Source organism: Hyperolius riggenbachi, chromosome 1 (assembly GCF_040937935.1).
Source record: "Hyperolius riggenbachi isolate aHypRig1 chromosome 1, aHypRig1.pri, whole genome shotgun sequence".
Classification (NCBI taxonomy): domain Eukaryota; kingdom Metazoa; phylum Chordata; class Amphibia; order Anura; family Hyperoliidae; genus Hyperolius; species Hyperolius riggenbachi.
In genome coordinates, this window is record NC_090646.1 from 135,612,770 (window position 1) to 135,637,341 (window position 24,572).

Sequence of the window (24,572 nt, forward strand, 5' to 3'; positions counted from 1 at the left end):
CTGGCTGTAATAGTACGCACTGAACAGGAACAGACTAGATTTGAACCCAGGTCTCCTGTGTCAGAGGGAGAGCCCTTAACCATTACACTATCCAGCCATTTATGGATGGCATTCTTAACCATTACACTATGCAGCCATTTGTGGGCACAATGAGTGGTAGGCTTATAAATGGGCCAGGACATTTAATATTAGTCAGATTGAGAAAGAATGAGGTTATTTTACTGGAACAGCCATGAGGAGGTCAGAACTGTTACCTCCAGAGTTCATTGTCCTGTCCATGAACGGTGACCTGGCAGTGTGGCTAAGCCTGTTGCACATCCTGACCCCCATGTGATGGGTATTGCGTACTTTTGGATGAAATCACAAGAGCTCGTGATCAAGCTTGTGTTATAAGGACAGTGGCCAATCAGTCATAAACTGAGACTGCTGCAGTAATAGGAAACCTATCTGCTTTCCTTGACGTTTTGTACATTGCACATACTGATTGCTCTTTGGATTGTCTTTTTAAATAGGTCTGTCTATTTAAGTCTTAAAACTGCAATTTATGGAGAGAAATGCATACTTTATTAAAATATAAACTGAAACTGTAATAGTGCCCATATAAACATCGGTTTTCCCATTCCATTACATGCTGATCGAATCGGATGGAAATCTATTCCCTTAAAATGTCTGATCAATTCAAGTCCGATCAAAGTATCGGACAGGATGGAAAATCTAGGTTGATTGACTGCGGAACAGGAGCAGTGGTAGATCGATAACCTTTAGCGTTGCACTGCATGGAACACCACAGTGCTGTGGTTTGATCAGTTTTCAATAGATTCTGTGCTAGAATCTACTGAAAATCAATGTGCTTTATTTGGTATGAATCAATTCCTTCTGAACTGAATAATTTCAGTAAGGAGTCAATCTTTTGAAACTTTGGTTGGCCATCTGTAAGTGAACCTGAACCGCGTAAAATTATTTAAAATAGGCACATGATGTACCTGAAAATGAATATTGCATACTTTAACTTACCGTCCGTTACTCACAGAAGCCTGCTATTTTCTTCTAACAATGATTGCTTCCAGTTCTGACTAGATCTAGTCGTATTTGTCAGTACCTATTCAGTAAGAAGTCCTTGGGCAAGACTTCTTAACACTGCAGGGCGGCCCCTTGAGTGCGCCCTTAGTGGCTGCAGCTCTTGAGCACATTGAGTACAGGAGAAAAGTGTTATACAAATGTTAGGATTAGGATATTATTACTGGTTAGCAGAGTGCAGACCCGGGAGTTTTGGCGGCATCATCGCCATTTTTAAAATGGAGGATGGAAATTTCCATCAATCTCAGTTCATGTTTGGAAGGACGACCTGCCAGACTCACCATGACTGTTGGTGATGCCAAAGAGCAGACATACCATCAGTTCTCTCTCACTCACTCTCACCCTCTCCTTTAATCTCCCTCTTCCTCATTTCTCTCTCGCACTTTCTGTCATTCATAGTTAGGATTTTGATACTTTATTTTCACAACTTTTATTTCCAATATTTTTATTAAGTTTTAATATTTTTAATAGTAGTATACACACTGTGCAGCAAGGATTACAAATTTGAACAATAATATGCTCCCTCGCAGTGTAGTGAACATCATATTAGTAGACCACTATTAGCTCCAACAGCACTATGGCACCTCGTGTTATAGCTCAGATAAAGACCGTAGCTGTTAAAACATACAGACAACTAGGTAAAATGAGTCAGGGGGGTGGGGGGAAGCAGCCACTCCTAAACCTTAGCAATAACACGTATACAATAAAACAACATACAGTGATTTGCAAAAGTATTCGGCCCCCTTGAAGTTTTCGACATTTTGTCATATTACTGCAACAAACATGAATCACTTTTATTGGAATTCCACGTGAAAGACCAATACAAAGTGGTGTACGTGTGAAAAGTGGAACGAAAATCATACATGATTCCAAATTTTTTTTTAAATAACTGAAAAGTGGGGTGTGCGCAATTATTCAGCCCCCTGAGTCAATAATTTGTAGAACCACCTTTTGCTGCAATTACAGCTGCCAGTCTTTTAGGGCAGGGCTTTTCAACCCTGTCCTCAAGTACCACCAACAGTGCATGTTTTGCAGAAAACCGCAAACATGCACAGGTGAGTAGAGATGACCCAAACCACCGATTTTTCAGTTCGCGAACCGCAAACGCGAACTTCCGCGAAAGTTCGGGTCCGTGCGAACTTTCTCGACCACAATAGACTTCAATGGGGAGGCGAACTTTGAAAACTAGAAACACTTATGCTGGCCAGAAAAGTGATGGAAAAGATGTTTCAAGGGGTCTAACACCTGGACGCCAAAAGTCCCGGGGAAAAATCTGGATTTGACACAAAGCAGAGTTTTAAGGGCAGAAATCACATTGAATGCTAAATTGCAGGCATAAAGTGCTTTAAAATATCTTGCATGTGTATACATCAATCAGGGAGTGTAATTAGAGTACTGCTTCACACTGGCACACCAAACTCACTGTGTAACGCACCGCAAACAGCTGTTTGTGTAGTGTTGGCCATGCTGGACTGGTGCGCACCATGACGAACGTGCAGGTGATGGCGGCTTTCCAGCCCATATGGTAGCCGGACTGAGGTAGCTGAATGACAGAACAGTGACTGTCCAGCTGATCAAATTTGGTCTGTCCACAATGAAGCAATGACCTTATTATCATGGATGTGCCCCCCCGACACACTCATATAACCGTCGGTCATTGCTTCATTGTGATACACAAGCCCCTTCACCGCGGCAAGGTAATGATCACAAAGGGGAATTGGCACATGTACATGCCTTTTGTTTTGTTGTTGAAGCTGCAGTGGAGCCAGAAAAATTGGGCAGGCATGTACACGCACCAGAAAAATTATTATAGTGGCCGCTGCTAGCAAAAAAAAAAGCTGCTAGCTTAAAAATTCAGGAATCTATCTGGAGTCCTGGACCCTGTTGGTGGTGGCGGAGAAGGCAGACAACCGGCCTGCGGGCAGAGATGCTGTGTGGGGAGCGACTTAGTCTTGGGGCAGGCAGTCACACAGCGTGCAGGAAGATATGCTGTGTGTGTGGGGACTGACTTAGTCTTCGGGCAGGCCTGAGTGTGCTTTGCAGACCAGGCATCCGTGGTCAGATGGACCCTTGACCCAACGCTGTGTGCCAGAGATGTCACCACTTGCCTTTCAACTTCACAGCACAGTTTAGGTATCGCCTTTTTTTTGACAAAAAATTCCGGCCTGGTATCTTGTACTGCGGTGTGTGGCTTTGCTTTTATGTGCTGTTTTTCCTCAGGTGGTCATCCCATTGCAGTTTGTGCTTTGTAATCATGTGCCTTTGTAAGGTAGTTGTCCCTACGCGGGTCTTGGTCTTTCCACGGCTCAATTTTCAGTGGCAGAGAGTACAGATGGCATTGCTCATCTGAGGCAGACACACAAAAATGTCCACACCACTGAGCACTGGGGTGATGGCACTTTGGTGGTGGCGGCCGACTGAGTGTTTAAATGGGGTGCCAGAATCAGAGCAGGAGGAGGAAGATATGTCACGCTTCCATGCGGAAGCTGAGAAAGATGAGGTGTTCTGTATTAAATAGTCAACTACGTCCTGACAATATTGGGGGTTGATGGCACATGCCTTCTTCTGAACACTGTACTTTGGTCGAGGGCCACCCAAAATCACGACAGTGCGACCTCGAACAGACCTGCCAGGTGGCCTACCACTGTCTTTTGTTTTGTCCATATTGGGGGGATGAAGTGAAAGGTATGCACTGACTTGGACTAATACAATGTGCAGTCGCACAGGTGCAGTTAACAGGTATGCACGGAGTGGTATATCACACTGTGTACACTCACGTAGGTGGGTGCAGTGAACACAACAGGTAGGTATATGCAGTGATGGGTATTATAATGTGCACCTGTCACACACAGACAGGTACCGGACAGGCACAGTGACACTTTGTGCGCTCACGTAGGTAGATGGGTGCACTGAAGTGAATAACAGGTAGGTATATGCAGTGATGGGTATTACAATGTGCACCTGTCACACACACAGGTAGTCACTGAATGTGCTGGGCCTGGCAGTGGCACACACAGTAGAAATTACCAAGGCTGTCTATGAAACACAAGTGTCTGTGGGACACACACACACACACACACACACACACACACACACACACACACACAAATAGATCACAAGAACAAGATTAGCTCTCAAAAGAGCTGTTGAGGGGTGCACCTCCGCCCCAGTCTCAAGTCTTTTGCAGATTCCAAGAGGTTTTCTTCCAAGATTGCCCTGTATTTAGCTCCATCCATCTTCCCATCAACTCTGACCAGCTTCCCTGTCCCTGCTGAAGAGAAGCACCCCCAGAGCATGATGCTGCCACCACCATATTTGACAGTGGGGATGGTGTGTTCAGAGTGATGTGCAGTGTTAGTTTTCTGCCACACATAGCGTTTTGCATTTTGGCCAAAAAGTTCCATTTTGGTCTCATCTGACCAGAGCACCTTCTTCCACATGTGTGCTGTGTCCCCCACATGGCTTGTGGCAAACTGCAAACGGGACTTCTTATGCTTTTCTGTTAACAATGGCTTTCTTCTTGCCACTCTTCCATATAGGCCAACTTTGTGCAGTGCACGACTAATAGTTGTCCTATAGACAGATTCCCCCACCTAAGCTGAAGATTTCTGTAGCTCGTCCAGAGTCACCATGGGCCTCTTGACGACTGCATTTGTGATCAGCGCTCTCCTTGTTCGGCCTGTGAGTTTAGGTGGACGGCCTTGTCTTGGTAGGTTTACAGTTGTGCCATACTCCTTCCATTTCTGAATGATCGCTTGAACAGTGCTCCGTGGGATATTCCAGGTTTTGAAAATCTTTTTGTAGCCTAAGCCTGCTTTAAATTTCTCAATAACTTTATCCCTGACCTGTCTTGTGTGTTCTTTGGACTTCATGGTGTTGTTGCTCCCAATATTCTCTTAGACAGCCTCTGAGGCCATCACAGAGCAGCTGTATTTGTACTGACATTAGATTACACACAGGTGCACTCTATTTAGTCATTAGCACTCATCAGGCAATGTCTATGGGCAACTGACTGCACTCAGACCAAAGGGGGCTGAATAATTACACACACCCCACTTTGCAGCTATTTATTTGTAAAAAATGTTTGGAATCCTGTATGATTTTCATTCCACTTCTCATGTGTACACCACTTTGTATTGGTCTTTCATGTGGAATTCCAATAAAATTGTTTCATGTTTGTGACAAAATGTGGAAAACTTCAAGGGGGCCGAATACTTTTGCAAACCACTGTATACTGTAGTTTCCCATATGGAGAGGGCAAAGAAATCTCGCCAGCTCCCCAAGTATCCATCTCTAGTAGATAAATGTAAGAAGAGTAGAAAAGAAGGAGAGGAGAGAAAGAGTCCTGGAGAGTCAGCGCCCCACCCTAGGCCCACATTACTGCTTAGGATATATTATTTTGAAACTTTGTGGTGTAACTGGCTAAAATGAGACTTAAAACCAGTAAATACCGTATTCCTGTACTGAGCTCCACCTTGCTTTCTGCTCATCTGGAAAGCCTCTGGATCCTGACTATACTTTATAAGGGTCTGATTTTGTGCTAAAGGACAACTGAAGAGTGAGGCACATGGAGGCTGCCATGTTTATTTCTTTTTAAGCAATACCAGTTGCCTGGCTGCCCTGCTGAGCCTTTTCCTCTAATACTTTCAGCCATAGACCCTGAACAAGCATGCAGCACATCATGTTTTCTGACATTAATGTCAGATCTCACAAGATTAGCTGCATGCTTGCTTCTAATGTGATTCAGACACTACTACAGCCAAATAGATCAGCAGGGCTGCCAGGCATCTGGTATTGTTTAAAAAGAAATAAACATGGCAGCCTCCATCTACCTCTTACTTCAGTTGTCCATTAAGCCATTCTCGCAGTGGTGAGCCTTGAACCTCTACTGCCACTAAAACTTGGCATAGTGTTGTCACATGGTGGGGGATTTAGTGACAAATGGGGAGATCTTTGGTAAAAGCAACTTGACAGGTTTGACCCTCCCAGCATTATATTATGTGTGTGTGCGCATATACCACACACACACACACTACACACACACACGCTATACACACACACACGCTATACACACACACACACTATACACACACACACACTACACACACACACACACACACACTATACACACACACAAACTATACCCACGCACACTACACCCACACTACACCCACACTACATACACACTACATACACACACACACACACACACACACACACACACACACACACACACACACACACACACACACACACACACACACACACACACACTATACACACACACACTATACACACACACTACACACACACACACTACACACACACACACACACTATGTACACACACACACACACACACACACACACACGTGTGTGCGCATATACTACACACACACACACACACACACACTACACACACACACTACACACACACTACACACACACTACACACACACACTACACACACACTACACACACACACACACACTACACACACACACACACACACACACACTATACACACACACACACACACACACACACACACACACACACACACACACACACACACACTATACACACACACACACACTATACACACACTACACACACACACCACACACCACACACCACACACACCACACACACTACACACACCACACACACTACACACACCACACACACTACACACACACACTACACACACACTACACACACACACACACTACACACACACACACACACACACTACACACACACACACACACACACACACACACACACACACACACACACACACACACACACACACACTATACACACACACACACACTATACACACACACACACACTATACACACACTACACACACACACCACACACCACACACACCACACACACTACACACACCACACACACTACACACACCACACACACTACACACACACCACACACACACCACACACACTACACACACACTACACACACTACACACACACACACTACACACACACACACTATACACACACACCACACACACTATACACACACACACACACACTGTAGTCTGTACTCACATGCCCATCTTGTTTATTTAGATGATAGCCCAGAGGTGGAAGAGGAAGTTGACAACTGTGATTTGCGAATGACTGTAAATGACAGTGGAGGGGGAAGGAACTGGAGCGACTTTGAAGTCCAGTCCTTGTTACACGTGTGGTCTGATGAGAAGATCTCCCAGCGACTTGACGGCACCTTCAGAAATAAACAGGTTTTTGAGGAGATTTCACTGAGGTTGGTGGAGTTTGGGATCAATAGGGACTGGAAGCAGTGCCGCAGGAAGTACAAGAACCTAAAGTATGAATATCATTGTATACAGAAAGATGAAAGTCATGAAAACCAACGTACTATGAGGCAGACTGTAAAATTCTTTGACCAGATTGATCACATATTGCGACGGCTACCAAGAGTCCCATCACAAACTGCAGAGACTGAACAATATGCTGCTACTTCAAATCAAGCTACCTGCCAAGAGGAGTCCAGGACCTTTACTGGACCTCTGAACTTTGCAGGTAAGTTTACTTGGTACTTCATTTGTCACCATCAAAATGTGTCATATCACTGTAAGGCGACCAAGATAACTGCAAACAATCCAGGATATTACAGCAGTATTTGTGATTTTACCCCAATTTTTATAGGTATTTAGTGGGAACCCGAGGTGAGAGGCATATGGAGGCTGACATGTTTGTTTCCCTTTAAATAATGCACATTGCCTGGCTGTCCTGCTGATCCTCTGTCTCTAATACTTTAAGCCATAGACCCTGAACAAGCATGCAGATCAGATGTCAATGGCTTAAAGTAATAGAGGCCGATGATCAGTATGACAGCCAGGTAATCTGCATTATTTAAAAGGAAATAAACATGTCAGCCTCCCTATCCCTCCCACCTTGGATTCCCTTTAACAAGCAGGCCATTGTTGAAGGAAGGGTTCAGGTTTTATGTTCCATTGTTGGGAGACAGTGGACTGAGTAAAAGACTGATTTCATTAGGGTTTGTAATAATAGCATTCTGCATACTGCACTTTGTGTGACTTTAGATGGCAAAGTATTCTGCATGCAGGAACCATGTAGGGGGATAAGGTGCTATAAAAACACAGGCAAATCTGTTGGTATATCTCTGTGAAAATAATACCCACAAATGGCATTGAAATAACTTAAAACAGACAGAAGTACAGACATAAAATGTTTTATATACTATATTGAAGGCCACTGTCATGTTGCTGTGCAGATTTCGGCAATGCATTTCAGTATGCAACATGCAGGAATGGTGCATAGACTGTACTGCCTAATGGGCACTCTTGTATAATTGATAAGTCAGGAAGGATTTTTTTCCCTTTTGGGGCTAATTGGACCATGTCTTGTAAGAGTTTTTCGCCGTCCTCTGGATCAACAGGGATATGTGAGGGAGCAGGCTGGTGTTGTACTTTGTTTTTTGGTTGAACTGATGGACATATGTATTTTTTCAACCTAAATAACTACGTAACTATTTAATTCTGACAATGCATTTTGTGCACAATGCCGCTGTAGTTTGAATGAAGTCTGTGCAGGAAAGTAGAGCAATGCAGGTGCCATGCGTTTTTGTAAAAACGCACAGCCATCTGCATTGCAGAGCATCACTACAGTATGCCCAGGAGGTGTCTAATAGTAAGGCACATCTGGTTACCCTGGGGGGGATAACCTAATACCGGGGGCACATTTGGCTATGATGGGGGGCCGGTGCTAATCCTGGGGGCATATCTGGCTAAAATGGGGGAATGCTGATACCAGGGGCACATCTGGCTATAATTAGGGGCACTATTCTAAGGGGCGCATCTGACGATCTGTGCTGGGGGTGGCAAATGTGGGGAACGCATCTGACTATACTGGGGGGCTTATATTCGGGACATATCTGACTATCCTGGGGGGGGGGGGGGGGGGGCTGATACTGGGGAAACATCTGGCTATCTATTCTGGGGGACATAATACTAGTGGCATGGTTTTTATGACAGTAGCACTTTTTATTTTTAAGCTGGAACCGGTAAAAACTGAGAAATCGTGCATTTTTTATTTATTTTTTTCCTGCATTTTTACTATTTTCTTAGTACCCCCAATGAAAGCCTAGTTTGTCTTTAAAAAATGGTATATAGATCATTTAAGTGTCATGAGTAAGGATAAAGTTATTGCTGATTAACTAGGGTCATGGCTAAAACGTCAAAACGGCTCTGGTCCATAAGGGGGAAACAAGGTCTGGATGCGAAGTGATTAAAGACTCCATGCATGGAACAACACAGCATCCCCACATCATAACCAAGCCTCCTCCATGTTTCACAGTAGGTATGGTAAACGTATCTTCCAAAGCTTTTTTCCTCTATGAACAGACAGAAATGATTTGACTTTCCAAAAAGTTTTTTTTTTTGTTTTCTCATTTGTCCAAAAGACATTCTCCCAAAAGTATTATGGCTTTTCGGTAATAATTTTAGCAAATTCAAGTCTGCCTTTGTAATGTTTTTCCTTAAGCAGTGAAGTTCACCTCTGTCTACTTTAATTGGGCACTTTGTCACTCAAAAAGTGACGCTTAGTGCAATCAGAAAGTAATCTTTGGAAGCTGTACTTGGAATTTTGTCTACCAGTCTCATTATCATTCCATTCTGGGGTTGATTTTCCGCTTGTGGCCTTGTTCCAGGAAGTTTGTTGCAGTGCCTCAAATTTGAAAAGGAACCTGAAGTGGGAGGAATAGGGAGGCTGCCATCTTCATTACCTTTTAAAAAATGCCAGTTGCTTGGCTAACCTGCTGAGCTTATGGCTTTACTTGTTGAGTCACACACCTGCAACAAGCGTGGAGTCAGACGACAGTAAAAGCAATTCATCTGCTTGCTTGTTCTGGGCCATGGTTTTAAAGTATTTGAGGCAGAAGACCAGCATACAAGTCAGGTAACTGGTATTGTTAATTCAAAGAATTAAAGAGAGGCAGAAGACCAGCATAGAAGTCAGGTAACTGGTATTGTTAATTAGAGAATTAAAGAGATCCCGAGGTGGGGTTCTGGCAATGCAATCTGCATACAGAGGCTGGGTCTGCCTATACAGCCCAGACTCTGTTGCCATCCAGATCCCCCCCTAAGTTCCCCCTGCGCTCTGCTATCCCCCATAAATCACAGCCGCGCTGTGCAGGCTGTGTTTACCTTTGGACTGTCAGTCTGCGTGCTCCCCTGCCTCCTGCATAGCTCCGGTCCTCGCCCGCGTCCCTTCCCTCCCCGCGGATTGGAGGGAAGGGATGCGGGCGGGGACCCCCTGCAGGAGGCAGGGGGAGCACGCAGACTGACAGTCCAAAGGTAAATGCAGCCCGCTGCAACATGCTGTGTGTCGACAGCGCGGCTGTTATCTATGGGGGATAGCAGAGCGCAGGGGGGGCTTAGGGGGGATCTGTATAGCATGGACTGTATACCCAATACCCCCATGGACTGTATCTCCCAGCCCCCTATATTGCCACACCCTAAGGACTACATACCCCAACCCCCTATACCCTTCCTTTATTCCCACACCCCCCATGTTAATGCTTTGTTTTGCTTTGGCAATGCTAAATGTATTTGGTCCTGCCAACAAAGCTTTTTTGGATTGTATTGGATTGGATTGGCAACAGAGGCTGGGCTGTATAGGCAGACCCAGCTTCTGTATGGGGATTGCATTGTCAGAACCCCACCTCAGGTTCTCTTTAAGATGGCAGCCTCCATATTCCTCTCCCTTCAGGTTCCCTTTAATCACTTGAGGACCGCCCCCAGCCGATGGGCGGCGGCAAAGACTGGGCCTAAACGACCGCAATACGCCCATCGGCGGGGGCTGCGGCGGGCGTGGTTATGCGGCGATCGCGTCATTCGTGACGCGATCAGCTGCCGGCGACTGGCTCCGACCCCCCTCGCGCTGTAACCCGCCGGCCGTTCGAAAGCGCCGGCGGGTTACTAGCACCCGGATCGCCGCATGACACGCGTATAATAGGCTTTGTAATGTATACAAAGCCTATTATACAGGCTGCCTCCTGCCCTGGTGGTCCCAGTATCCGAGGGACCACCAGGGCAGGCTGCAGCCACCCTAGTCTGCACCCAAGCACACTGATTTCCCCCCCCCTGCCCCCTGATCGCCCACAGTACCCCTCAGACCCCCCCTGCCCTTCCCCCAGACCACTGTTTGCACCCAGTCACCCCCCTAATAACTCCCTGTCACTATCTGTCAACGCAATTTTTTTTTTAACCCTAAACTGCCCCCTGCTCCCTCCTGATCACCCCTCCACCCCTCAGATTCTCCCCAGACCCCCCCTCCTGTGTACTGCATGCCTCTATCCCCCCTGTAATAACCCACTGATCACCTGTCAATCACCTGTCAATCACCCATCAATCACCTCCTGTCACTGCCACCCATCAATCAGCCCCTAACCTGCCCCTTGCGGGCAATCTGATCACCCACCCACACCAATAGATCGCCCGCAGATCCGACATCAGATCACCTCCCAAGTGCAGTGTTTACATCTGTTCTCTCCTCTAAACACCCACTAATTACCCATCAATCACCCCCTATCACCACCTGTCACTGTTACCCATCAGATTAGACCCTAATCTGCCCCTTGCGGGCACCCAATCACCCACCCACACGCTCAGATCGCCCTCAGACCCCCCTTTATCAATTTGCCAGTGCATTATTTACATCTGTTCTTCCCTGTAATAACCCACTGATCACCTGTCAATCACCCATCAATCACCCCCTCCAAGAAAAGTGGGGTGGTGGGTAACACCCCCTGGTGCGATCAGACCCCTATTGAGATACGCTCAGCTGCTCCCAGAAAAAACGCTGTGAAAGACATAAGAAGAGAAGGGGCGCTTTGAGTCTTCTGTATAATACAATAACCTCGTCTACTGCGCAGGTCTCACCTGGTTCCAAGGTTCTATAGCGGCGAGTGGTCGTCCTATCCAGGATGCGCAGCCGTGGGTGGAACACACGGCTACGTAGATAATGAAGGTGTATAGACTAAAATTGTACTAGCAAAGTACAAATTTATTAAAAACAAACAACGCGTTTCGCGGAGGACCACCCTCCGCTTTTTCAAGTTAGTCATATAAACTTTAATCAGAATCAGAATCAGAATCAGAATCAACTTTATTCGCCAAGTGCGGCCGGAGCCGCACCCGGAATTTTTTGTGAACACACGGCAGTTGGCATAAAAAGCATCAAAACAATTGGCATAAAAAGCAACATCAACATGGTACATATATGGCTACATAGACATAACCACAGTTTGACAGACAGTGACAGCAATTGGCAAACACACATGGTACAAATTCTTAGCTACAGAGACACCCAGACGTCAGTTTAACAGACAGCAGCAGTTCAAAGATCAGGTTGGCAGGACTATCTTATGCAAAGTGGACATACTGTACGGTGACATGTGGTACTGCGTGGCCAGCTGGAGACAGTTCTGTGCGCGTATTCCGCAGGGGGGTGGCTGGGAGAGATTAGGGAGATCAGTTGGGAGAGTGCATGATTAAGTAGAATTAAGTAGAGCAACCGCTTGGGGAAAGAAGGTGTTTTTGTGCCTCGTGGTTTTGGTGAGAATGGTCCTATAACGGCGACCTAGAGGGAGGGGGACGAAGAAGCGACTGCCAGGGTGGGAGGGGTCCTGAATGATCCTGTTTGCCCTGGACCTCATTCTAGATGACTGCAGGATGTCCAGGGGCGGCAGGGGTGACCCGATGATCTTCTCAGCAGCACTGATTACCCTTTGGAGTTTGTGTTTGTCCCTTGCATTTGCCCCGGAATACCAGACAATGATGGAGGAGCAAAGGATAGACTCGATGGTGGCAGAGTAGAAGCTGATCATTAGCTCTTGCGACATCCCGAACTTCTTCAGCTGCCTGAGAAAGAACAGCCTCTGCTGGGCTTTCTTTTGAATTACGGAGGAGTTCGCCTCCCACTTCAGGTTGTCTGTGATGGTGGTACCGAGGAACCGAGCGCTGTGTACCCTGGAGACCTCTGTACCATTAATGGAGACTGGACTGGGAGACGGAGCGTTCCTTCTGAAGTCCACAATTAGTTCCACGGTTTTTGCTGTGTTTAATACGAGATTGTTTTCCTCACACCACCTGAGGATCCGCTCAATCTCCTTACGATATTCGTGCTCACCGTTTTCATCTATGAGGCCAATTATGGTGGTGTCATCTGCAAACTTGATGACCTTGACAGAGTCTGCGGATGAGGTACAGCTATTCGTGTACAGTGAGAAGAGAATCGGGGACAGCACGCACCCTTGCGGGGCGCCAGTGTTGGTGATTCTAGCACTGGAAGAGCAGCCGCCGATCCTGACTAACTGCGACCTGTTGGTCAGGAAATCCTTGATCCAGGTGCGCAGATTAGGGTCAACACCGAGTCGTGCCAGGTTTTCATACAGGATGGTTGGACAAATGGTGTTGAAAGCGGAGCTGAAGTCTAGGAGCAGGATCCTGGCGTAGGAGCTTGGTTTATCCAGATGTTCCATGATGTGTGCTAGACTGATGTTGATAGTGTCCTCCACGGACCGGTTAGCCTTGTATGCAAATTGCAGGGGATCCGTTTTGGTGTCGGTGTGCTCCTTCAGATAGGGAAGAACCAGCCTTTCAAAGGTTTTCATGATGATTGGAGTTAAGGCAACCGGTCTGAAATTGTTTAGTTCCGTAACACCTGGCTTCTTGGGAACCGGAATGATATTCGCTTTCTTGAAGCAGGAAGGGACCTTGCACACTGTCAGGGATTTGCTGAAGATTGACGTTAGGATCGGGGCTAGCTGGCTCGCGCAGGTTTTCAGGCAGGCTGGAGATATGCCGTCCGGGCCTGGAGACTTCCTGGGGTTGAGCTTCTGGAGGTGCCGCAATACGTCAGCCTCCCAAACAGTTACTGGTGCTTGGAGGGCAGTGGCAGCTTGGGGGGGTGTGGCAGGAGGCTTCCCGGGTGAGGATGAGATTGCTAGGTCCTCAGAGTGGGTGGGGAGGTGCTCGAACCTGCAATAGAATTTGTTGAGCTCCTCGGCTAGCGCAATGCTAGGAAGTGTGTGTTGGGGAGGGGGCTTGAAATTAGTAGCTGCCCTGAGGCCTTTCCAGACATCCCGTGTGTTGTTGGACTGAAGGTCCTGTCTTAGTTTGTTTGAGAAGTCCCGCTTTGCCACCTTCAGCTCTCGGTTTAAGGAGTTTCTGGCTTCCCTGTACTCCTCTGGGGTGCCGGATTTGTGTGCTTCCTCTTTGATTTTCCGTAGGTGGCGTAGCTTGCCATTGAACCAAGGTTTGTTATTTGGGAAGACTTTGACGTTCGTTGTTGGAATGCATGACTCTTCACAGAAGCGGATATAGGAGGTGACATTTTCCGTCCATTCGTCTAGGCAGGGAGCCTCGAGAACTGACCAGTCCGTGCTATCAAAGCAGGCTTGTAGTTGACCTTTAGCCTCCTCAGTCCACTTTTTAACAGTTCTGACGGTCGGCTTGGAGGTTTGAAGGAGCCTTCTGTAGGTGGGGATCAGGTGAATTAGGCAGTGGTCGGAGTTGCCTAGGGCAGCCCGGCGAGTAGCCTTGTACGCATCCTTCAGGACCGTGTAGCAGTGGTCCAGGGTGTTTTGGTTCCTGGTGGGGCAGGTGACGTGTTGCTTGTAACGAGGCAGCTCCTGGCGAAGGTTTGCCCTGTTAAAGTCCCCTAGGATGATGAAGAAGGAGTCCGGGAGGGAGGTCTCCCACACTGATATGGTGTCGCTGAGTGTGCGCAGGGCAATCTTGGTGTCCGCATCCGGGGGGATATAGACGCCTGCCAGGACATAGGAGGTAAACTCTCTCGGTGAGTACTGAGGTCTGCAGTTGATCAGTAGAATCTCGGCATCTGTAGAGCAGCTTTTGTGTAGGATGGTTGTGTTTGAGCACCAAGCGCTGTTGATGTAAAAGCAAATTCCGCCGCCCTTGCTTTTCCCTGAGAGAGAGGGGTCCCGGTCTGCTCGGAAAAGATTGAAGCCCGGTATGTCGAGGGAGTTGTCCGGGATGTTGTTATTGAGCCAGGTCTCAGTGAAGCAGAGGACCGGGGAGTTGCCACCGATCGAGGGTTTGCTCCCAAGTAGTAGCAGCAGCTCGTCTAGTTTGTTATGGAGGGAGCGTACATTTGCTAATAGAATGGCTGGGATGGGAGACCGCAGGCCCTTCCTTTTAAGTCTGACCTGAGCGCCCGCCCTCCTACCCCTAGGCCGAAATTTGCTTATGTTGGCTAGATTGTCGATCTGTGACCGAACTGTGTCCCTAATTGGCAGAACCTGTGCCTGTGTCTCCCATTCCAGGAGCTGTTCTCTGGTGTAGGCGATGGTGCCCTGCGAGGCAGGGGGTATGGGACTGGCCATCAGGTGTTTAGTGGCACGTTGCCACCTGCATACAGAAGGAGGCTACACAGTTGTTGAGTGGGGGCATCAGAAGCGCAAATATAGTTCATGTACCAGGCTGAGGAGCTAGTGCAAGAGAAGCGTAAATGTAGGGAGCACACAGCAGTTCATATACAGGCTGGGGGCTAGTGCAAGACAGTTCATATAGCAGACTGGGAGCTAGTACAAGACAGCCTAATTTCAGGTAAGCAGGAAGTTCATGGCATGCAGTTCAAGGAGGGGGCATTTAGCCTATACAGTCATTCATGATGTTGGCAACAGCTTTACTCACATGCTTCCTCTCCAGCAGGACTTAAAGAGGGGCAGGGTCGGTAGTTGCAGTGCCGGCGAGTGCTGCGGGCCAGCGTTCTTGGGGGGCCTTACACAGCTGCTCCTGTGGTGATAGCTGCGTCTGCTTGGAGGGTAGGCCACAGCGAGCCACGTGGATAGATAGATCCCTGGAGTTCACGTGGGGCAGGGGCAAGCTGGGCTGCAGGCCGCTGTACAGTTGTGCCGGCCACAGCCTCTGCCTCCGATGGAAGATTGGGAGGACAGAGGAAAGTTTGTGGGTGTCCCGGGTGGGCCGCGGCTAGCCACGTGCGAGCCACGTGGATGGATGGGTCACTGGTGGAGGTCTCAGGGAGCAGGGGGGAAGCTGGGCTGCAGTTTTATCCGGCCGCAGCGTCAGCCTCCGGTGGAGGACTGGGTAGAGTTGTGGGTGGTCCTCGGCGGCAGCGGTGTTTCGCTCCGGAGTCGGCCGCTGTGTTTTACCAGGTCCCGGAGTCTGCAGTAGGTAGGTGGGCGGTCTCCTGGTCACGGTGTCGGCCGCTGGATCTCCTTCGCTCTGTAGAGAAGTCAGCGGTGGCAGGATATCGGAGGGTGCAGGCGCTCTGGATCTCGGTGGCTGGGATTGTGCGCTGGAGTGGGGTGGGGTGCGGAAGATTGCGCTCTGATGTGGGTGCCCGGCCTCTGGACCTCGGTGGCTGCGGGTCGGTACGGTGTAGGTGCCGGCCTCTGGACCTCGGTGGCTGCAGGGAGGTGCGGTGTAGGTGCCGGCCTTCTGGACCCCGGTGGCTGCGGGAGATTGTGCGCTGGTGTGGGCGCCCGGCCCCTGGATCTCCTGGATCTCGGTGGCTTAAAGCTAAAAAGACTGGCTCAGGACTAAGCTAAGCTGAAATACTGAGCTAAACTGAAGCTAAAACTAAGAAACTAAAGCTAAAACTAAGGTAAGAAGATAGAAAATAGGAAAATTGCCGGGAGCCGATGTGTCCTTGGCTGCCTTGGCTGCCTCTCACGGCGCCATCATTTATACACCTTCCTTAAATACTCAATGCACAATTCCTATCAGCCAATAGGCTTAACATGGGCAGGGATGTCATTACCTTAAGTCACCTAATAAGGCGACCCAGGGTGTATATCTCCTAATGTAGGAGCAGAGTACACTCATTAAAGTTTACTATACATACTTTTATAGGTATAAATTTAAAATTAATATTAAAATCAATATTAAAATTTACAAATATAGTGGTTATGATGTGGTTTGACTAAAGGTTAGTGTATTATTGCAAAATTTAATCGTAAGACAGCACCCTACTGCATGTAGCACCCATGGGCCTCACATAGAACAAACCCCTCCAAAAAGACCTCACATAAACATATTACACATATAGTAATAGAACTGCATGAATTCCGTACAAGCATCCAATAGGGAGTGGGAAATTTGGTTACACCAAGGGGGAAATAGTATATCAGGAAATCAAAAATCCACCAGTAGTAGGTCATATCTGTATTCAGGCACACGTGTGCGTGCGCACACGCACCCTGGCCTATGCCCAAGGCACTGCACACACCCACCTGTGTGCCCCCACACACGCCATCACCTCAAGAAAACCCCCATTGGGCCATAGAAATCGAACAGACCCCATCTCATACCTAGCGTACAACTGGCTGAAGATGGCTCATTTCTTCTAGACACTTATTTAAGCCCCCTGGCTCCAGGGTCCCCAATTTTAGGATCCAAAATGACTCACGTCTGCACAGTACACGGTACCTTTCATATTTATTATGGTGTACCACCTGTTCCATAATGGTGGCCCTCAAAAGCTTGAAGTCCCTACCATGGGCAAGATGGAAATGTTTAGATACTCCATGGTTTAATTCTCCATTCTTAATATTGGACCTGTGTTTGTTCAATCTCGTCTGGAACTTTTGGGTGGTGCGACCCACATAGGAGAGTCCACACGGGCAACTTAATAAGTAAATTACATGAGTGCTATGGCATGTTAGAAAACTTCCTATACTATATTCATTAGAGAAGCTGGTTTTAAACGTACGTGCCCCATCATTCAATGTTTTACAAGCAAGGCATCGTCTGGATTTGCATGAGAAGCACCCCGAGCTACCACCCCCTCTATTCTGCACTTTAGTTTTGTCTACCACCCTCCCCCCCCCCCCCCCCCCCATTGACAGCCTGCTGGGTGCAATATGTCCCCTGATGGTTTTCCCTCTCCTAAAGACCACCCGTGGTTTCCGGGGGAGGGTCTGCTCCAGTATGGGATCACTCAACAATACTGGCCAGTATTTATTAAAGATCTCTTTACATTCATTGGCCTGTCCTGAAAAGTTTACCACTATGGGCATACTCTTGGAGATGGATTCTATTGGTCCAACTGAGGTTTTCACTGTCGGATTTGGGGGTAAAAGACACTCCTGCTGGGTCAAAGCAGCAGCTCTATTTAACGCTGATTCCTCCCCTGGAAACCACGGGTGGTCTTTAGGAGAGGGAAAACCATCAGGGGACATATTGCACCCAGCAGGCTGTCAATGGGGAGGGGGGGGGGGGTGGTGGTAGACAAAACTAAAGTGCAGAATAGAGGGGGTGGTAGCTCGGGGTGCTTCTCATGCAAATCCAGACGATGCCTTGCTTGTAAAACATTGAATGATGGGGCACGTACGTTTAAAAACAGCTCCTCTAATGAATATAGTATAGGAAGTTTTCTAACATGCCATAGCACTCATGTAATTTACTTATTAAGTTGCCCGTGTGGACTCTCCTATGTGGGTCGCACCACCCAAAAGTTCCAGACGAGATTGAACAAACACAGGTCCAATATTAAGAATGGAGAATTAAACCATGGGGTATCTAAACATTTCCATCTTGCCCATGGTAGGGACTTCAAGCTTTTGAGGGCCACCATTATGGAACAGGTGGTACACCATAATAAATATGAAAGGTACCGTGTACTGTGCAGATGTGAGTCATTTTGGATCCTAAAATTGGGGACCCTGGAGCCAGGGGGCTTAAATAAGTGTCTAGAAGAAATGAGCCATCTTCAGCCAGTTGTACGCTAGGTATGAGATGGGGTCTGTTCGATTTCTACGGCCCAATGGGGGTTTTCTTGGGGTGATGGCGTGTGTGGGGGCACACAGGTGGGTGTGTGCAGTGCCTTGGGCATAGGCCTGGGTGCGTGTGCGCACGCACACGTGTGCCTGATTACAGATATGACCTACTACTGGTGGATTTTTGATTTCCTGATATACTATTTCCCCCTTGGTGTAACCAAATTTCCCACTCCCTATTGGATGCTTGTACGGAATTCATGCAGTTCTATTACTATATGTGTAATATGTTTATGTGAGGTCTTTTTGGAGGGGTTTGTTCTATGTGAGGCCCATGGGTGCTACATGCAGTAGGGTGCTGTCTTACGATTAAATTTTGCAATAATACACTAACCTTTAGTCAAACCACATCATAACCACTATATTTGTAAATTTTAATATTGATTTTAATATTAATTTTAAATTTATACCTATAAAAGTATGTATAGTAAACTTTAATGAGTGTACTCTGCTCCTACATTAGGAGATATACACCCTGGGTCGCCTTATTAGGTGACTTAAGGTAATGACATCCCTGCCCATGTTAAGCCTATTGGCTGATAGGAATTGTGCATTGAGTATTTAAGGAAGGTGTATTTCTTAAAGTTTATATGACTAACTTGAAAAAGCGGAGGGTGGTCCTCCGCGAAACGCGTTGTTTGTTTTTAATAAATTTGTACTTTGCTAGTACAATTTTAGTCTATACACCTTCATTATCTACGTAGCCGTGTGTTCCACCCACGGCTGCGCATCCTGGATAGGACGACCACTCGCCGCTATAGAGGGCGAGCGTCCTGGTTGCCATAACCACCGATCCTGAAGGATTCTGGGACGTGACGTCACATCCGCCCCCACGCTGAGAGCCCGTTCCCCGGCTCGGCCAAGCGGGACGCAGGCTTACCGAGGCTGTGTACGCTGTACCAGCCACCTTGGAACCAGGTGAGACCTGCCCAGTAGACGAGGTTATTGTATTATACAGAAGACTCAAAGCGCCCCTTCTCTTCTTATATCAATCACCCCCTGTCACTGCCACCCATCAATCAGCTCCTAACCTGCCCCTTGCGGGCAATCTGATCACCCACCCACACCAATAGATCGCCCGCAGATCCGACGTCAGATCACCTCCCAGGTGCAGTGCTTACATCTGTTCTCTACCCTAAACACCCACTAATTACCCATCAATCACCCCCTATCAACACCTGTCACTGTTACCCATCAGATTAGACCCTAATCTGCCCCTTGCGGGCACCCAATCACCCGCCCACATGCTCAGATTGCCCTCAGACCCCCCCTTATCAATTCGCCAGTGCATTATTTACATCTGTTCTTCCCTGTAATAATCCACTGATCACCTGTCAATCACCTGTCAATCACCTGTCAATCACCTATCAATCACCCATCAATCACCCCCTGTCACTGCCACCCATCAATCACCCCCTGTCACTGCCATCCATCAATCAGCCCCTAACCTGCCCCTTGCGGGCAATCTGATCACCCACCCACACCATCAGATTGCCCCAGACCTACCCTCAGATCACCTCCAAAGTGCATTGTCTACATCTGTTCTGCCATCTAATCACCCACTGATCACCCATCAATCACCCATCAATCACCCCCTATCACCACCTGTCACTGTTACCCATCTGATTAGACCCTAATCTGCCCCTTGCGGGCACCCAATCACCCACCCACACGCTCAGATTGCCCTCAGACCCCCCCCCCCTTATCAATTTGCCAGTGCATTATTTACATCTGTTCTTCCCTGTAATAACCCACTGATCACCTGTCAATCACCCATCAATCACCCCCTGTCACTGCCACCCATCAATCAGCCCCTAACCTGCCCCTTGCGGGCAATCTGATCACCCACCCACACCATCAGATTGCCCCAGACCTACCCTCAGATCACCTCCAAAGTGCATTGTTTACATCTGTTCTGCCATCTAATCACCCACTGATCACCCATCAATCACCCATCAATCAGCCCCTGTCACTGATACCCATCAGATTAGACCCATATCTGCCCCTAGGGCACCCAATCACCCATCCACACCCTCAGAACGCCCTCAGACCCCAGCCCTGATCACCTTGCCAGTGCATTGCTTGCATCCATTTCCCCCCTCTAATCACACCTTGAGACACCCATCAATCACCTCCTGTCACCACCTGTCACCCCCTAGCACACCTACCCATCAGATCAGGCCCTAATTTGCCCCGTGTGGGCTCCTGATCACTCGGCCAAACCCTCAGATCCCCCTCAGACCCCCTTCCGATCACCTCCCCAGTGCATTGATTGCATCTATTTTCCCCTCTAACCACCCCCTGAGACACCCATCAATCACCTCCTGTCACCCCCCTAGCACCCCTATCCATCAGATCAGGCCCAATACAACCTGTCATCTAAAAGGCCACCATGCTTATGACCGGTTCCACAAAATTTGCCCCCTCATAGACCACCTGTCATCAAAATTTGCAGATGCTTATACCCCTGAACAGTCATTTTGAGAAATTTGGTTTCCAGACTACTCACGGTTTTGGGCCCGTAAAATGCCAGAGCAGTATAGGAACCCCACAAGTGACCCCTTTTTAGAAAAAAGACACCCCAAGGTATTCTGTTAGGTGTATGACGAGTTCATAGAAGATTTTATTTTTTGTCAAAAGTTAGTGGAAATTGATTTTTATTGTTTTTTTCACAAAGTGTCATTTTTCACTAACTTGTGACAAAAAATACAATCTTCTATGAACTCACCATACACCTAACGGAATACCTTGGGGTGTCTTCTTTCTAAAATGGGGTCACTTGTGGGGTTCCTATACTGCCCTGGCATTTTAGGGGCCCTAAACCGTGAGGAGTAGTCTAGAAAACAAATGCCTCAAAATGACCTGTGAATAGGACGTTGGGCCCCTTAGCGCACCTAGGCTGCAAAAAAGTGTCACACATGTGGTATCGCCGTACTCAGGAGAAGTAGTATAATGTGTTTTGTGGTGTATTTTTACACATACCCATGCTGGGTGGGAGAAATCTCTCTGTAAATGGACAATTGTGTGTAAAAAAAAAAAAAAAAATTAAAAATGTGTAATTTACAGAGATATTTCTCCCACCCAGCATCTGTATGTGTAAAAATACACCACAAAACACATTATACTACTTCTCCTGAGTACGGCGGTACCACATGTGTGGCACTTTTTTGCACCCTAAGTGCGCTGAGGGGCCCAAAGTCCAATGAGTACCCTTAGGATTTCACAGGTCATTTTGCGACATTTGGTTTCAAGACTACTCCTCACGGTTTAGGGCCCCTAAAATGCCAGGGCAGTATAAGAACCCCACAAGTGACCCCATTTTAGAAACAAACACCCAAAGGTATTCCGTTAGGAGTATGGTGAGTTCATAGAAGATTTTATTTTTTGTCACAAGTTAGCGGATAATGACACTTTGTGAAAAAAAACAATTAAAATCAATTTCCGCTAACTTGTGACAAAAAAAAAAATCTTCTATGAACTCACCATACACCTAACGGAATACTCTGGGGTGTCTTCTTTCTAAAATGGGGTCACTTGTGGGGTTCCTATACTGCCCTGGCATTTTAGGGGCCCTAAACCGTGAGGAGTAGTCTTGAAACCAAATGTCGCAAAATGACCTGTGAAATCCTAAAGGTACTCATTGGACTTTGGGCCCCTTAGCGCAGTTAGGGTGCAAAAAAGTGCCACACATGTGGTATCGCCGTACTCAGGAGAAGTAGTATAATGTGTTTTGTGGTGTATTTTTACACATACCCATGCTGAGTGGGAGAAATATCTCTATAACTAGACAATTGTGTGTAAAAAAAAAATCAAAAAATTGTCATTTACGGAGATATTTCTCCCACCCAGCATGGGTATGTGTAAAAATACACCCCAAAACACATTATACTACTTCTCCTGAGTACGTCAATACCACATGTGTGGCACTTTTTTGCAGCCTAACTGCGCTAAGGGGCCCAAAGTCCAATGAGCAATCTTTAGGCTTTACAGGGGTGCTTACAATTAGGCACCCCCCAAAATGCCACGACAGTGAATACACCCCACAAATGACCCCATTTTGGAAAGTAGACACTTCAAGGTATTCAGAGAGGAGCATAGTGAGTCCGTGGCAGATTTCATTTTTTTTTTTGTCGCAAGTTAGAAGAAATGGAAACTTTTTTTTTGTCACAAAGTGTCATTTTCCGCTAACTTGTGACAAAAAATAATATTTTCTATGAACTCACCATGCCTCTCACTAAATACTTTGGGATGTCTTCTTTCCAAAATGGGGTCATTTGGGGGGTATTTATACTATCCTGGAATTTTAGCACCTCATGAAACATGACAGGTGGTCAGAAAAGTCAGATATACTTCAAAATGGGAAAATTCACTTTTGGCACCATAGTTTGTAAACGCTATAACTTTTACCCAATCCAATAAATATACACTGAATGGTTTTTTTTTATCAAAGACATGTAGCAGAATAACTTTCGTGCTCAAATGTATAGGAAATTTTACTTTATTTGAAAAATGTCAGCACAGAAAGTTAGTCATTTTTTTGACAAAATTCATGTCTTTTTTGATGAATATAATAAAAACTAAAACTCACAGCAGCAATCAAATAGCACCAAAAGAAAGCTGTATTAGTGACAAGAAAAGGAGGTAAAATTCATTTAGGTGGTAGGTTGTATGATCAAGCAATAAACCGTGAAAGCTGCAGTGGTCTGAATGGAAAAAAAGGCTCTGGTCCTTAAGGGGCGAAAAGACTGTGGTCCTCAAGTGGTTAAACTTCTCAATATTTGCAACTGTTTTTACAGGAACATTGTTTATTATCTCTACTAGGGGTACAAAAAAATATGTCCATGTATATTTTAAAATACATTTGTTAAATAAGTAATATATTATTTATTTTCACTATTGCTTTGCTTTACTTGATAACATATATTAATAGCAAGCAGGTATAAATGGGAGGATTGCTTTTTATGTTACCACATTTCAGGAGATATAAAGCACTTTTACAGTGAGCCATAAGAATTGTCCAACTGGCTGTACTAATAATCTTACAATAGAAGTGGGAGTGTCAACCCTGCTGCAGGTGTCCCTTGAGCACAGGCAAGTTGAGTTTGATGCCCTATGTAAATATTTACTGTTTCTACTTATGTTTGATGATGCATCTTCTGTCAGGATTTATTATGCTGTGTGTTCCGCTGAAGAGATTTTCTCTCACTTGCATTCACCACGATGGGTTACCCCAGGCCCAGAATAGGAAGTGACTAGGAATCTCTCATTTAGGGAGAGAGTCAGGTTTTTGCTGTTATATCTGTTCTGTTGGACTCACAACTCTTGTTGTTTGTTCTGTTCCTTCAGAATTTCTGAGTTCTCTCCTTATGATTTAACAGCTACAGAGAGGATGGTAGCGAGCAATGGTGAAGCACTGCCTGCACATCTCAAGAGGAGAACTCCTCCAGATGGTAAGTTATGGTTCATCTCTTTTCACAAAATAGATTACATTGACCCAGGGAAGCCTCTAGGCATAGGCAGTACAGGCCATTGCCTGGAATGCCATTGGTCCTGGGGGGCCATGTTGCTGGATTAAGCCACGCCCCCTGGCCTAAGCCATGCCCCAAATGAAACCACGCCCACTGACTAAGTCCCGCCCCACTGGTGTTTTATTACTTG

General features: G+C 46.8%; 1 protein-coding gene across 3 annotated transcripts in view; it reads left to right on the top strand.

Annotated features, from left to right (window-relative positions):
* The window catches only part of LOC137566578 (multifunctional protein ADE2-like), an 86,890-nt gene that overhangs the window by 24,342 nt on the left and 37,976 nt on the right, over window positions 1-24,572 (top strand). The window contains exons 5-6 of one of the 3 annotated variants that reach the window (XM_068278603.1): window positions 7,178-7,648; window positions 24,293-24,364. In XM_068278603.1, coding sequence (XP_068134704.1) covers window positions 7,178-7,648; window positions 24,293-24,364 — 543 coding nt within the window. Of the gene's footprint in view, window positions 1-7,177; window positions 7,649-9,372; window positions 9,449-24,292; window positions 24,365-24,572 lie in introns of those variants that run through there. The other 2 variants (XM_068278605.1, XM_068278604.1) reach the window with 2 other exon arrangements.